The sequence below is a fragment of the Polypterus senegalus genome, chromosome 17 (assembly GCF_016835505.1).
Source record: "Polypterus senegalus isolate Bchr_013 chromosome 17, ASM1683550v1, whole genome shotgun sequence".
NCBI lineage: Eukaryota > Metazoa > Chordata > Cladistia > Polypteriformes > Polypteridae > Polypterus > Polypterus senegalus.
In genome coordinates, this window is record NC_053170.1 from 78,504,781 (window position 1) to 78,521,249 (window position 16,469).

At 39.4% G+C, this 16,469-nt stretch overlaps 1 protein-coding gene across 2 annotated transcripts in view; it reads left to right on the plus strand.

Moving 5' to 3' along the window:
• afmid (arylformamidase) overlaps positions 1-16,469 on the plus strand; it is a 137,135-nt gene that overhangs the window by 34,326 nt on the left and 86,340 nt on the right. For both annotated transcript variants that reach the window (XM_039739499.1, XM_039739500.1), the window contains exons 5-6: positions 5,241-5,345; positions 13,545-13,593. In XM_039739499.1, the coding sequence (XP_039595433.1) occupies positions 5,241-5,345; positions 13,545-13,593 (154 nt within the window). The remainder of the gene's footprint in view (positions 1-5,240; positions 5,346-13,544; positions 13,594-16,469) is intronic.

Sequence of the window (16,469 nt, forward strand, 5' to 3'; positions counted from 1 at the left end):
GGAGATGAGCTTCAACGCCGTGGGGGCGGAGTTTCGTGTGACATCATCACGCCTCCCACGTAATCACGCAGTACATAGAAAACCAGGAAGACCTCAAAAAAGCGCTGAAGAAAACATGCATTATATAATTGAGAAGGCAGCGAAACAATAAGAAGCGAGCGAGTGACATATACAACCATATTCATGAGTTCTGCTACTTCGGAAACAAAGCACGATGTAAACCTACACTTTAAATTAAGTTCATAGACAGGCTGCCGCTGGCGTTTGTAATTTAGTGCCTGCCCATATAAGGCCGTCCGTCAGCGGCAATCCAATAGCAAACTCCCACTAAATATTCACGTGTTAAGGACTGTGCTTATGCAGAGGAAGATGAGATGGTCAGGGTGGTGTTTGGTACAAACTCAGCGAAACTGCGAGAGAAAGTTTTAAGTGCCAGGACTAAGGTAACATTAAATACAGCCATGGACATAGCACGAGATGGCACCAGCACAGCTGGGAAACTTCGATGCATGTACACCGAAGGCTCACGTGAACTGGCGCAGTGCACAGATAAAAGCAACAGTTCCAAAGAGCGCTGAACAAAACCGAATTACACAATTGAAAAGGCAGCAAAAATATGAAGCGTCTCATACATACAAGCATATTCATAAATCCAAAACAAAGCACACGTTGGAAAAAGTCAATGTCCCGCTAAAGGAAGACAGTGTAAAAAACCGTGCATGCAGTGTGTCAGGTCTCAGATAAAGAAGAAGACGAGCTGTTTATTGATGCAGTAAGAAATGAATCGATGAATGAAACCTGTCATCTTTACAACGATTGACAAACACGGAATGTAACTTGAACACAACACATCCTACAAATACGAACCTGATTGAAAGAAATAATGATAATCAAATCCTTGATGACAGCAACACTCAGTAACACTCACAAAACAAATACTGTATATTGACAGTCATGTTACGTTATTTTTAAAATGTTCCCTTTTCTTTTTCATAGCTTTTTTAACACACTACTTCTCGCTGCGATACGGGTATATATATATATATATGTATATATATATATAACCCGATCTACATACTCGAATAATGGATACTTTATTCGCCATCAATGATTGTTTTGGTAAAGCCATACTCAGTGTATTCATTAGATGAACGGTAAAAAAGTAAGAGCGAGGGAAGGATGACTTATTGAGGCATGCAGGCTGTAGTCGCGTCAACTCTATCTGAATTGCGCGATCACATTTGAAAAAATATATCTTTTCAAGTTCTATTTAGTCCATATGTGTCAAACTCAAGGGGCGCGGGCCACATCCGGCCCGCGTGTAATTATATCCGGCCCGAGATCATTTTATATACTGTATTATTGTTATTAAAGCCCGGGTATATGAAGCGCTGGTAACACAATAAACTACAGATCCCATAATGCAGCGCTTCAGCTGCCTTGCCGAACACTTACCGAGTTAATCAAGTTATTGCGAAGCTAGCTCACACGATGCTGAAGAGAAAAGTTGATTCTGAAAATAGAGCCTTTAAAAACCGATGGGAGGCTGAGTATATGTTTACTAAACCCGTGTGTCTCATTTGTGGAGCTAATGTGGCTGTAATTACAGAATTTAATCTAAGACGGCACTATGAGACAAAACATCAGGTTAACCTGAATGCAATGCAGAAGATACAGAAAGCAGCATAATTAAATAAGAATCTGACACTTCAGCGGACGTTTTAACCCGTGCACAATCACAAAGTGATTTCAAGTGAAGCTGCTTTTATGGGAGACACAAATGCACCTTGCCTCACTTTCCCTGTTGCCAAGTAATGTTAAACCAAGTCGTCACTACGGTGTTCCCAAATACGCACTTTGCTGATAAACTGAGCGCACTGAGTTTGCACGGCGCTTTGGTGACTTCGAAGAACAAAAAAAGTCCGTCTACATGCGGCTCGAACCTTATGCATGCATTATGTTCATAATATCCACGCAGACTTGCACGTAAGAGCGGGAGTTATCCGTTTTAACAAGCAGCGTATTGCACTGATACGAAATAGCTGTGTGTGTATATATGTAGATATGTATGTATATGTATATATATGTTTATATATGTGTGTGTGTATGTATGTATATATATGTAGATATATATATGTATATATATATATATGTGTATATGTATAGATATGTATATATATATATGTTTATGTATGTGTGTGTAAATATATATATATATATATGACAACAACACTCATCACTCACAACAGTGACAAAACAATTACATTGACAATCATGTTACGTTATTTTCAAAATGTTTCCTTTTCTTTTTCATTGCTTCTTTAACACACTACTTCTCCGCTGCGAAGCGCGGGTATTTTGCTAGTATTTAATATTAGGAAGAGTGGTAGCATGGAGTAGTTATTCCTGCTTCACAGCTCCATGGATTTTGCATGTTCCTCCTGTGCATTTTCAAGTTGATTAGTGTCTAGGTTTACTCACTCAAAGACGCTGTTCTCTGTTCTTTTATCAAATTAAAAAAATGTGATGAATGGTTTGTGGTGCTTCAATCTCTTTCATCATTGTTAGGCTCTATTGCACACTCTGCCCTTTTCATTTTCACTTTATCTTATTTATTTTATTTTTTTTATTGTGTGAGTGCACCATGTCTCCTCCATAAATTTCAGGCTTTTGTTGAAAATTCAGTAAGATTCAGATGTATTATTTGTACAAAGTACATTGAAACCCATTATATGCGCTTTTTACTGTTCTGCCACTTGGCATGAATCTCGCTTTTTAGATTATGTAAAATAACAACATAGAATATAATAGGCAAGAACGCATCATTTAGAAAAAATAATAACATGATCTGAGCAGGCCTCTATCTGTTGTTACAAGACATGGCATAACATAACTGCCAAAGAAACAGAATTTCAATATACAGGTGCCGGTCATAAAATTAGAATATCATGACAATGTTGATTTATTTCAGTAATTCCATTCAAAAAGTAAAACTTGCATATTAGATTCATTCATTACACACAGACTAATGTATTTCAAATGTTTATTTCTTTTAATTTTGATGATTATAACTGACAACTAATGAAAGTCCCAAATTCAGTATCTCAGAAAATTAGAATATCAATTAAGACCAATGCAAAAAAAGGATTTTTAGAAATGTTGGCCAACTGAAAGGTATGAACATGAAAAGTATGAGCATGTACAGCACTCAATATTTAGTTGGGGCTCCTTTGGCCTGGATTACTGCAGCAATGCGGCGTGGCATGGAGTCGATCAGTCTGTGGCACTGCTCAGGTGTTATGAGAGCCCATGATGCTCTGATAGTAGCCTTCAGTTCTTCTGAATTGTTGGGTCTGGTGAATTGCATCTTCCTCTTCACAATACAAGGTTAGGCGAGTTTGCTGGCCGATCAAGAACATGGATACCATGGTCCTTAAACCAGGTACTGGTAGTTTTGGCACTTTGTGCAGCTGCCAGGTCCTGTTGGAAAATGAAATCTGCATCTCCATAAAGTTCGTCAGCAGCAGGAAGCATGAAGTGCTCTAAAGCTTCCTGGTAGACGGCTGTGTTGTCCTTGGACCTTAGAAAACACAATGGACCAACACCAGCAGATGACCTGGCACCCCAAACCATCACTGACTGTGGAAACTTTACACTGAACTTCAAGCAATGTGGATTCTGTGCCTCCTCTCTTCCTCCAGACTCTGGGACCTTGATGAAAGTAAATTTTGCATTTCCTTTGGAAATCAGAGAACACAACTTTGGACCACTCAGCAGCAGTTTTGTCTTTAGCCCAGGCGAGACGCTTCTGACGCTGTCACTTGTTCAAGAGTGGCTTGACACAAGGAATGCGACAGCTGAAACCCATGTCTTGCATACGTCTGTGCATGGTAGTTCTTGAAGCACTGACTCCAGCTGCAGTCCACTCTTTGTGAATCTCCCCCACAGTTTTGAATGGGTTTTGTTTCACAATCCTCTCCAGGGTGCAGTTATCCCTATTGCTTGTACACTTTTTTTACTACCACATCTTGTCCTTCCCTTCCCCTCTCTATTAATGTGCTTGGACACAGAGCTCTGTGAACAGGCAGCCTCTTTAGCAATGACCTTTTGTGTCTTGCCCTCCTTGTGCAAGGTGTCAATGGTGGTCTTTTGGACAGCTGTCAAGTCAGCAGTCTTCCCCATGATTGTGTAGCCTACAGAACTAGACTGAGAGACCATTTAAAGGCTTTTGCAGGTGTTTTGAGTTTAATTAGCTGATTAGAGTGTGGCGCCAGGTGTCTTCAATATTAAACCATTTCACAATATTCTAATTTTCTGAGATACTGAATTTGGGACTTTCATTAGTTGTCAGTTATAATCATCAAAATTAAAAGAAATAAACATTTGAAATACATCAGTCTGTGTGTAATGAATGAATCTAATATACAAGTTTCACTTTTTGAATGGAATTACTGAAATAAATCAACTTTGTCATGATATTCTAATTTTATGACCGGCACCTGTAACTTGACAAAGGGGGCTTGGTTGGGGATGGCAGACAAGTAAGCAAGAAACATATCCTTACCTCCAGAAAATAGTACCAAGAATCTATAATAACATTTATTATTTCAAGTTTACTTTTGATGCCACAAGCATGCCAAAGAAACGCAGAAAGCATATTTTGTTAAAGTAAAACTTTAATACTTCAAAGTGGATGTACAGTATTCGGTACGTCTCAAGGCCCAGGTGCCCATTTGCTCCATTATAAAAAACAAGAGTGGGGCAGTTATTTTTTTTAATTTATAAAATATGCTTCACTTTAGAAGGTAAATTAATGTGGCAAACTAATATACTTTATCTTAACTCATTCTGATTTCTATTGTGTGTATTGCGGTGAATTTCCAAGACAATAAAAAAAAAAACTACGAACGCTGTTTGCTTTTATGGGACTGCTACCTTTGCTACTTTTAATTCTGAAAGTGAGTAAATTACATAAGGCAATAGTTTTATTGAAGTTGAGCTTCTAATGTAAGTGAAAAGTGAAGAAACCAAGAATGAAATTATTAGTGCAAATACAGTATATACATTAATTTCATAACATGCTGAGGAGTCACTATTGCTGTTGTAGCTGCAGCCGTGCATTCTTAATCATTTTAAGAATTTACTTACCTTTGTTTACTTTCATTTTTCTCAAAAGAAATCTAGTTTAATGTGAAACTCTTGAGTGTAGTTTTATTTATTTATTTTTTTCAAATTCATAGGTACAGAGATTGCCCGCAGCATGTTTCAGACATTATTAAATGTTCCTTACGGGGAGACAGAAGGAGAAAAGTTGGACATTTATCTGCCATCTAACCCATCCAAAGGTATGAAATTATAGCAGATAAGCAGTGCCAGCGGAATTTAATACACGGGGTTAGTATAAAATTGTAGAAATTGATTTGTGTGTCCGTGTTTGATCTGTTTCAGAAGGTTTATATTGAGGCAGAAGACTTTATTTTTTTGTTTAACATAATATTCTTACTTTTAAACAATATTTTATTTAGAATTAAATGAAAACATGGTATACTTGTATTTATCTCTGTCAAAAAGATAGGATGAAATAAAAGCATATAAAATTTGCATTTCAATAAGTAATTGTATTATCTGTTTAATGGTGATGCTGCATAGAAGAAGGCGGGGGCAGACCCAGGAATCGTCCCTCTTACAGTGTTCTGAATCAGGTTCAGCCGGTATGACTGATGGGGCTCTCCATTTACCTTATGCCACAAAGTGCACAGACAATTGCCAAGAAATACAAATACGTTTTTCAGAAATCAAACAATTAACGGAAATACCTTCGAGGCTTACAGGCACAGTTAAATGATATTACAGTTTAACAGCTGTTAGTGGAGTTTAGTTCCTTTCAGAAACACAAAAAACAGCAGTGCCTTAACAGGCAAAAGAAATCCAAATTCTGCATACATTACTCAAGGGACCTGAATAGTTGCACTGTCAATTAGTATTTGACCTACAGCCATAAGCATAAGCCACTGATAAGTCTAAGATCACCTTTATAATTTCATTACAAGTGTGCAAACGTATGGAATGGGCTTCTGTATTGTATGAGTCAATCCACCTATGTAGCCATAGATAGAGGCGCTCTTACATGAATTCAGGTCAGTGTTTAATGTCACAGAAAAAAAAGTATGACAACTAATCATCTACTTAATTTTAAAATAAGTTTATAAGTCCATTATCAAGTACTAGCCAACCCACGGCGTACCATACGCCGCATAATCAGGCCGGTTTTTTAATGATTTTTAAGCACAGGGAGAAAATTAACATCTTTGCACAGTCCAGATGCACCTGTGACTCACGTAGACTTTCCGTGTTCCTGCAGGAGCATCTAGGAAGGCGCATGTTTGTCGTGGATGCGAATTGCTGTATGTAGCGTGTAAAACAGTTTGCTATGGTGCATGTGATCGTGCGTCGTAACCGAAAAGTCGGTTTTTAAAGACTGCTTACTTCATTGTGTTTTAAAATCAGGTGTAAAGGATTGTTTTAAGGATCCCACGGGATACCTTGGAAAAATGACTGCAACTTTTTTACTTTAGAAAAAAAAAGGTAAATATTCTCAGATATCCATGATGTGTATTACAAGGTATAAGCAAATATACATAGCAGTAAGTTAAACGTGTCACTTTTACTATTTATGTCACACCAAAACAGCTGATCAAAACTTTTATTTACCTCTATTTTTATTATGTGAAACATTTTTAATATGAAAAATATGCAGAAAAGGTATAAAAAGAATTTACTTTCTTATAATTTGTTACAATTATTCTGCTGAATGCTTTCCACACCCACAGATTATCAGATAGTTTAGATCTACAAATGTTGAATACAAAAGGTTACAGTAACAGTATAACTTTTTTAATTTCTTTTGCAAAAAAAAAAAAAATCAATTTGAAGACTGAAAGATAATGCAGATCAAGGTTTGTTAGATCAAATTATATTGCTTGCAAAATAGTAAAAGATGAGACTGACAAATAGCTGTCTAATATAGATGTGTTATGTGACTGTAAGTAAGACTCTGAGGAATCCAAAAAACTCCGTGTCAGTGCAATATGTGATATTATTCATCCATCTCTAGGGTATAGTAAGTAAATAATATACATTATGTTCTTTCAAACCGTGGTTTAGCATCTGTATGGTAATGGAAACAAGTCATAGTTAAGATTTCTTTAATAAATGTGCATAGTGCATACTCACAGTAGTGAAGTATGTGACTACTGTATGTGTACATACGTGCAAGTCACTGTCTTGCAACCAAGAGAAGACGCTGAATCCACAGGCTTCAGGAAACCCAACTTTATTCCATTCAGAACAGGCAGAGTCCAATCAAACAAGCTTTATTCCAATCAAAACACCCACAGTCGAGGTCTTTATTCAAATGAGTGCTACCACTTTAATACACACAGACACTGCAAACAAGCAGTAACAGAGAGAGAGAGAGGTTGGGAGAATGCGCTGATAGTGCGTTGCTGTATCCACCACACGATGAACCACCTGGATCGGGATCTGAGTGCAGCAGATGACACCTCAGCACCACACTGGAATAGTGTCAGTTTTTTTACGGTGGCTTGAGTACCAATTCTGCCACCAACCCTCAAGTTTTCCGTGAAAGTTGGAGGACCTACTTGCTGTAACAGGGCCAGATTAGAAAGTTCCCATATTCAATCATCGGCTGACTGGCACGGCTGTGAACCTGTGGTTGCCTCGGCAGCAGACAAGCAAACCCTGCCTGCTTTGACAGAGTTTCAGTGCACCATGCAGATGGTGGACTTTCGGGGTCTCAAAAACTTTACATCCCCTCCACCCAGCTTGGTTCACAGCGGAATGTACAAAGTGACCGTCTAAGCTGGGCTCTGCCAGATGTAAGAGGACATCCACGTTAACGTGCATAGACCTGGGCCAAAAGCATACGTCTGCAAACAAATAAAACACCCAGTGAGTCGGGGGTTCATATCTTTCTGTCAGTAGCGCCACTGGAGTGGAGTGTGATTCGTCGCTAACTTAAACCGTCTGCCCCACAAGTAATAGAGGATGGCCTCCACCGCCCACTTAATTGCCAAATATTCCATCTCGATGGTCGAGTAGTTACATTCCCTGGGGAGTAACTTCCTGCTCAGAAACATGAGGAAATGTTCTTCCCGGTTGAAACATTGAGAAAGCACCAACACCAAACCAAAAGCACTCACAACTGTCTGCAGAACAAATTCTTTAGAACAGTCTGGATTCAACAAATAGTGTGAATGAAGAAAAAGTAGCCTTTAAGTCAGAGAAGGACTTCTCACAATCATCAGTCCAGGCAATGGTGTGTTTTTTTCAGCCTTTGTCAGGTCAGTGAGAGGAGCAGCCCTATATGTGAAGAAGTTTTGGAAAGAAATTTCTGTAATATCCTGTGAGTCCTAGGAAGGCACAAACCTGCTTCTGTGCTTCTGGGTGTGGATACGCAAGCACTTCTCCCACCTTGTCCAACTGAGGTTTAATCAAACCGTTCCCCATAGAGTACTGCAAATAATTTGTGTCCAACATTCCTAATTTACACTTCTTAGGGTTAACTGTCAACCCAGCCAGCCTCAAACTGTCAAACACCGCTTGACATGAGACCTCCAGTCATTACTGCAAATGACCACATCATTGGGATAGGCCTTAGCATACTCGGAATGGTGTCGCAAAATCTGATACATCATCTGCTAAAAAGTAAACAGTTCACTTTGTAGGCCAAATGGGAGCCTGGTGAATTCAAGCAACCATTCCGGCGTTGCAAATGCAGTCTTCTTGCAGCTGGATGCCTCCAGGGGTACCTGCCAGTATCCCTTCGTGTAATCCAGGGTGGAAATATGTGAGGCTTGTCCTATTTTCTCATACAAGTCATCAATATGCGGCATTGGGTTTACATCAAAATTCAAATGTCTAAAATTTATACAGAACCAAAAAGAACCAGAACAATTGGACTTTGCCACTCACTTTTACTTTCACAAATTATACCCAGTTCAAACATCTGCTTCACTTCCTCGCATATCACCTTACTCATCGGTTCCAAAAGATGATACGGACACATCTGTATTTTAATGCCAGGTTCAGTTATGATCTTGTGTTCAGCAATTTCAGTCCGTCCAGGCACAGCCGAAAAGACATCTGAGTTCTTTCTGTTTAGTGACAGCAACTCAGCCTTCTGGTTGTCCATCAAATCCAGGGCTGTGGAGTCGGTAGATAAATGCTCCGACTCTGACTCCGACTCCTCAGTTTCTAAATCTTCCGACTCCGACTCCTCTGTATGTATATACTATGCTAATGTATTTTCTACATCCATTGAAGGAAAGGAAGGCAACATACATGTCATTTCACCACAGAACTACTGGCTAGGAAGCCAACACTCTACTATAATGCCAGATTAAAGACAAACACAATGAAAACAAGGTTTTGTTTAATTTTTTTTTTTTTAAACAAGTGTCTGGATAGTAATAGCAGGCATAAAAATCAGGAACAGGAAATGTATTGGTTCAAAAATACAAACCACATTCTTTGGTAGTTTTAACTTTTAAAACAAAAAAAAAGCTTACAGTAACTATATGAACTAAAAACAATATCTGGAAAACCTATATTAAACTTGGAATACAGTTATAGTTAAAGGAAATCATGAATCATGTTTGAATCCTATAGTCAGGTTTAAAGTTTAAGTTTATTCCCTTCACTTATACAAGTGTCTCTAGTCCTGCAAAAAACATTTACCTAATAATCAGCGAGAGGTAAGGCCCCCAAATACGCAGCGATCCGTGGCCGATTTTGCCACCGACCGATGTGCGTGTACAATCGCGGCAATTGATTGGTGGCCGCAGATTGCGGGAGTCCACATGGACGGGCATATCCAGCTTGCCGAAAATCTCGACCACCGCCCCAATCCAAAGTAATGTGATGCCTCTGTCTGCTGCAGTGGCTGTCTCCTCTGTCAGCCAGCCGGAGGTTTAGTGCATTGTGTCACTCACCGGCCAGCTGATCAGCAGAACGAGCCTCTGCTGGAGACAGGTAGGGAGATCTGTGTTCTCGGCTCCTTCGGCCCCCTTCACTAGCGCATAGCGAAGGGGAACCGACGGAGCTGAGAACACACCAGATGATTTTTCAGGCGTTTGACGTGTGATGACTTGTTGAACGGCCGAAAAATCGGCAGCGCATCTGTAAATGTATGGGGGGCTTTAGATTAGGTTCACAGTTCCCTGTAACAGTGGAACACGACACAATGGAAAGCGGTGCCGCACCTTACCTGTGCATTACATCCCATATAGTGACGCATACAGTCAATGAAAAGCATGCTTCATGGTTACTTGACATGTTCGTTTTGTGGTAACATTATGCACTGCATGCATTGGGCTTTATTCTTACAGCAGAGAAGTAGTTCATTATGACTGTTTGTGAATTGGGACATTTCAACTTACTTTTTTAATTCCCATTTAAATTTAGTAGGAGTCGGAGTCGGTTAACTTTTTGCTCCAGGTACCCAAAATTGTCTCCGACTCCTACTCCTCGACTCCGACTCCACAGCCCTGATCAAATCATCGCCAATAGCAACCTCTGCCTGAGAGACTGCTGCTGATGTGGCCATCACCTTGTGTGGTCAGTGCCACTCTTTCATAATAATTAACCTCTAAGATTTGCATTGGCTTTTGTCGGTCAGGTATTCTGACCTTGTAATTTACAGGACTTGTACACTCCTCCATTATGCTGGAGCCAGCCACTTTGCCTGAAATTTATGAGGGTTAGAAAGGATCAACACTAGGACCTGATCCAACACAAGCATGTACTCATAGCCATTCTTACTCTTGGTAAGTGGGCCAACCATGTCTAATTCAACACTCTCAAAAGGGACATCCAAAATGGGTATTTGTGAGAAGGGAGCCATTACAGGGTCTATGAGCAGAAACAACTTGACAGCCAGGGCAAGACTTACAAAACTGTTCTACATCTCGGACCATTTTCAGCCACTAAGAGAGTTTTCAAATGTGATCCCTAGTCTTCTCAATGGCAAATGCGATCCCTGGTCTTCTCCATGTCACCATCTCTCTATGTCCGCTTTGGATCACCAATTGCTTAATAAGCCATTCCCCTATTCAATGAGAAATCACCCGATATAATGAATCATCCTTAATTAACAAGTATAGTGTTTTTTAAATTCAGGACCTACCCCTCCATATAGTAAGGCATTTGCAACATGTGATTTTTTAAATGCAAAGTTTAAGCTGCTTTCGGCCCTTTGCCATTGCGCAAACTCAGTCAGCTTCCCCTGGGCACAATGCAGCACCCCGCTCTTTTCCAGCCATTGTTTTTCTGGGGCCTGTAGCTGCTGTTTGGCCTGTGGAGGTATGCAAAGAGTCCTTCAGTTGTCCTGGAGCCTCAGGTGATCGGTCATTTCCTTCCCAAATCAGGTGTATTCTCTAAGCTGGCTCCTTGAATGGCCTTGTCAGCAGTGAGTCCCACTCTCTCGACTGTAGAGAGAGGAGTCCTGTAGGTGGCTAGGACACGTGGGAAGAGGCCAGGGTAAAGTGTCTGATATGGTGGTCCATACTTTAAAGTTCCTCCTCTTAAACTTCAGAAGGAGTAAGATAGTCTCATATTCTTTAAAGTCTCCATGAACATGGTGAATATTAACCCGGTCTGTATATGTGTAGATAATCTGCCAGAGCAAGCTATGGCAGACTACACAGAGGTCACTACCAGAGTCCACCAGGGCCTGGATTTTGCATACAGTCATCTAAATAGTGACCTTGAAATTGTCTTTCTTCTCCATCCTGGGAGAAGCCTGAGAACCACATACCTGAGCCATGGACTTTGTAGATAAGAGGCACTAGAGAGTCAGATGCCCTGGTTGAGCACAGTGAATGCACCTGCGTGCGATCCCAGCTGGGGGTTCCTACAATAGCAAGTTCTACCCGTGGGGTCAGTCCGTGTGTCCCCTGTAGTTCCGTCAGTTACTCTAGGAGCCTGGTCTTGAGCAGGACAATCTGAGGTAGAGGGTGGCAGCAGACGTTGCTCTAAGGAGATGATGGAGTATAAGTTGGAGGTGGAGGCTGCAACCCATAGCTTCGTTGATTGGCCAGCAGGCGAGGATGCGATGGTTGGGTCAAAGTTGGTGCCAAGTTAGGGTAGCCCCTCTGTTTTCAGGTGGCTTTGGTGCCCTCCAGTCTGCAGATCAGGTTCAGCAGTGAGTGGACATTGCTCCGGAGCATCTCATCACAAAGGTCTTCATTTATCCCTGACAAGATTGTGTCAATAGCAAGCTTTTCCACAATGCACTCAAACGAAACCAGCTTTGAATCAGGTCTACTAAGTCCTGGTCCTGTCCCAGTATAGGTCAATCTGGACCATTTTGCCACAGCCAAAGCTAATGGCCTTGGCCATGGGGCTCATAGCTGTGCAAAGGAGGATCTGTTGCTTCAGGAAGTCATAATCATCAAGCGTTTCGTGTGTATTTAGTGAAAAAGACAACTGAGGACCTGTAATTTTTTTCCTCCCCTAAAACTACTGACTCTGAGCTCCCTGTCCTTTTATGCAGTTGCCAGGGGGCATTCCCCTGTTTTTCTATCCTGGTTAAATCAGGTTTTAGTATTGCTAGTGGAATTACAAAGGTTTCTCTAATAACCAATTAGCATGTAAACATGAATAAATATGGATAAGTTAAGGGGGTTTACCATTAGGGCACCAAATAAATTGCCACTGAAACTGAGGCTTTGCAGCCATATGTGAATATTAAATAAATAATTAATTCAATTTAATGCTATCTTGATAAAAAAAAGTATCCGTATGAGTGAAGAACACACTAAATAATGAGCGATATAGAACATATGAGAACAAAAGTCTGCTTTGAAAACTTTGAGAGAGCAAGGTACTGAGCCTGGATTATACCCTAGGCTTACTCTTATTGGCATATACTGTATAATCTAAGCTGTAGTAGACCTGCAGCCAAGGCTCTTCTGAAGGCACATTTGTAAATACTTGTGCAAACACACAGCTATATTGTATTTGTACCTTTGTATGCTTGTGAACACATTGTATAAAATTCAGATGATTTGGGAAATTTAATTAACTGTTTGAAAGTTGGAGCACTTTTAGAATATTCTAGTGACTTCATCAAAAACTTAGTTGTTATGTTTTGTTTATTAAATATTTTTGTAGCACTGAGTCATATTAAAAATTAATAATGCTAATATAATGTAATCATATGTTATTATTAGAAATAAAATGCATGTTTTTTTAAAGCATTTTACAGTATTGTGTAGTTGAAAACAGAGATAAGGCTTGTGGGGCCTTCATATACTGCAGATTCCAAGTCAAGAAATAAAAAAAAAACTTGAAATATGACATTTAGAAATTTCAAATGTTGGAGATTATTGCTTTTTCTTAACATAGTAGTAGAAAAATGTCCTTTCAAAGGCAGGCATTTATATACATGTATGAAATATAAAGTTGCACTGTGCCTTGTATCTGTTTTGATACACCACTGACTTTTTTTTTTCCTGTTACAGATTTGCCTTTAGTGATTTACTTTCATGGAGGATATTGGCAGTTTCTAAGGTACTTTATAATTCAGCATCAGAAACTATAATTCAAAATAGGGATTTAATCTTGAGACCAAAAAGGGAAGTTTAGCTGGTTAAAAGAAAGTTTTTTTTTTTAATCATATTTGTTATATTTAATTTAGTGCTGCATTTTACATTCTGGGCGGCACGGTGGTGCTGTGGGTAGCACTGCTGCCTTGGAGTTAGGAGACCCGGGTTCACTTCCCGGGTCCTCCCTGTGTGGAGTTTGCATGTTCTCCCCATGTCTGCGTGGGTTTCCTCCCACAGTCCAAAGACATGCAGGTTAGGTGCATTGCCGATTCTAAATTACCCCAAGTATGTTCTTGTGTGGGTGTGTGTGTGTGTGTGCGCGCCTTGCAGTGGGATTGCGCCCTGCCTGGGGTTTGTTTCCTGCCTTGCGCCCAGTGTTGGCTGGGATTGGCTCCAGCAGACCCCTTTGACTCTGTAGTTAGGATATTGCGGGTTGGATAATGGATGGATGGTTTTTACATTCCCTTTACAGAGTATGGAAAAACAATTAAATTTCCTGAAATTTAGACATTAAAAGTATCCACTATAGAATGATGAATTCCAAAAAGTAATCTTCAACAAAGGTTTTGTAGAGAAATTTAAACATTTGATAATTATTTTGATTAGTTTTTTGTCAATTGTTAATTATTAAAGTTTAATCTTTCAGAGCTTAGGGTTCACAGTGTTGCTTTGCTCTTCACATACCTGTCACCCATAAGTAAAGCATATTTTCCTGTGAAACATAGGTACATTATATGGTCAAAAGTATGTGGAAACCCCTCAAAATTATTGACTGCAAGTGTTTCAGTTGCACCCATTGTTAACAGGGGCATCAAATCAAGCACATAACCATGACATTTCCATTAGCAAATATCAGCAGTAGAATGTGTCATACTGAAGACTCTTTGTCTTTAAATGTGGCACTATCTGTGTGAGAAATTTCTGCTCAGCTGTTTCTGCCCTGTTCAGCTGTAAGTGGTGTTATTGCATCTAAGAGCAGCAACAACTCAGTAATGAAATGGTAGACTATGCAAACTCACAGAGCAGGACTGTTAAGCACTGGACTGCATAATGTAGAAAAATTGCCTATCCGCTGTTGCATCACTCACAACAGATTTCCAAAATCACAAGAATGGTCAGGAGCTTCCGTAGTCAAGTAGCTGCACTCATGCCCAAGATTACTATGCGCAAAGCTAAGTTTTGGCTGGAATGGTGTAAAGCATGTCACAACTGGACTCTAGAGCAATGGAAATGTGTTCTCTGGAGTGATGAATAGCACTTTACTATCTGGAAATTTGATGGATGAATCTGGATGTGGCAGATGCCAGGAGCGTGCTGCCCTCTGAACTGCATAGTCCCTGTTTGTGAGAAATAATGGTCTGGGGCTCTTTTTTAAGATTTGTGAATATGTCCCTTAGCAGCACTAGAGAATTGAATTGTCAAAACCTGTCCCCCTGTCATGATTTATGACCCTCCCTCACCACCACCTACCAACCCAACATCCTTTATATCCACCCCCACTTCAGTTGCTAGAGGGCATGCAACTTAATTTGCAAAAAGGAGCACCACTTTTAAAAATAATGAACATAAGAAAGTATAAAAAAAAAGGAAATAATAATTAAAAATATGTATCACTTACTCTTTATAATACATAGCCAAGGAATTTCATAAGATTTAAGAAAAGTTTTTAAATTAAAATATACATCTCATTCTATTTCTAACAAATAGGCAAACAAGAAAAAAACTTTTAATTAAAAGCTCATAAGTGAGTAAATTCAATATTCCGTGTGTGACGCATGAGTCACTATCTTGCACCGGAGAGAATATTTTGAGCCCATAACCTTCAGGAAAACCAACTTTATTTTCATAAAAGCAGGCACAGTCATCTGCTTTATTCAAAGGGGAGCTAACACTTTAATACACACAGACATTGCAAGTAAGCAGTAATGTTGCCATGTTAGTGAATTGGTTAGACTGTTCCCTACATCATCCATTGGCCAACCGTCACGTTACATGCCGAGGCTGTGAACCTGTGGTTACATCAGAAATGGGCAAGATATTCCTGCCTGCGTTGATGGATTTTGGAGGTCTCAAAAACTTCACAGTACTTTCTGACACAAAGCAAACAACTCCTAGGAAGTCTTTCTAAAATAAATATTTCCTTTAAACTATAAGCATTTAAATATTCCAAATTAAAGCCCTGAACAAATCATAAAACACAAACACAAGATTCCAAGCTCTATATAAAACCTAGCAAACACATTGACCAATACTTATAAATCCCAACTCCCAAAATATTTTACTTGAGATGGTGCACATAGTGTGTTACTGGAAGAAGAATGTAATGGTGTTTAAAAATTGGAGTTTTTTAGTTTAATAAATAAGAGTTGGTAATATTTAATATACATGTTTAATTTTAGATATGATGTGTTTGAATGAATGAATAAACTATGTGACCAAGAACCTAGGTATACTAAAATGCTTTAAGAGAAAAATAGCATTGCTTTTAATTTTGTGCATTTAACTAAGTGTTTAGCAAAAAGTTATGGAGGAAGCTAAATGCAGGCAGAGGACAACAGCAGAGGGCAAGAAGTGCTGACAAGAAGGCAATTTATATCAATGATGACCTCATAATCTCAAGGATATCCATGGAAAGGGGGAGCAGAAACGTGAATTAAGACAAGTATTTCTAAGACTAGTGATAAAGTTAAAAGTCGCTGTGAGCCAAGTACGAGGTCTTAAGAAGAGGGATCTACTATACCTGTTGAACTATCAGTTAAACAAATTAAAGGAAATAAGCATATATTTAGATTAGATCAACTTCATTAATCCCAAGGGGCAAGTATGATGCATACAGCAGCA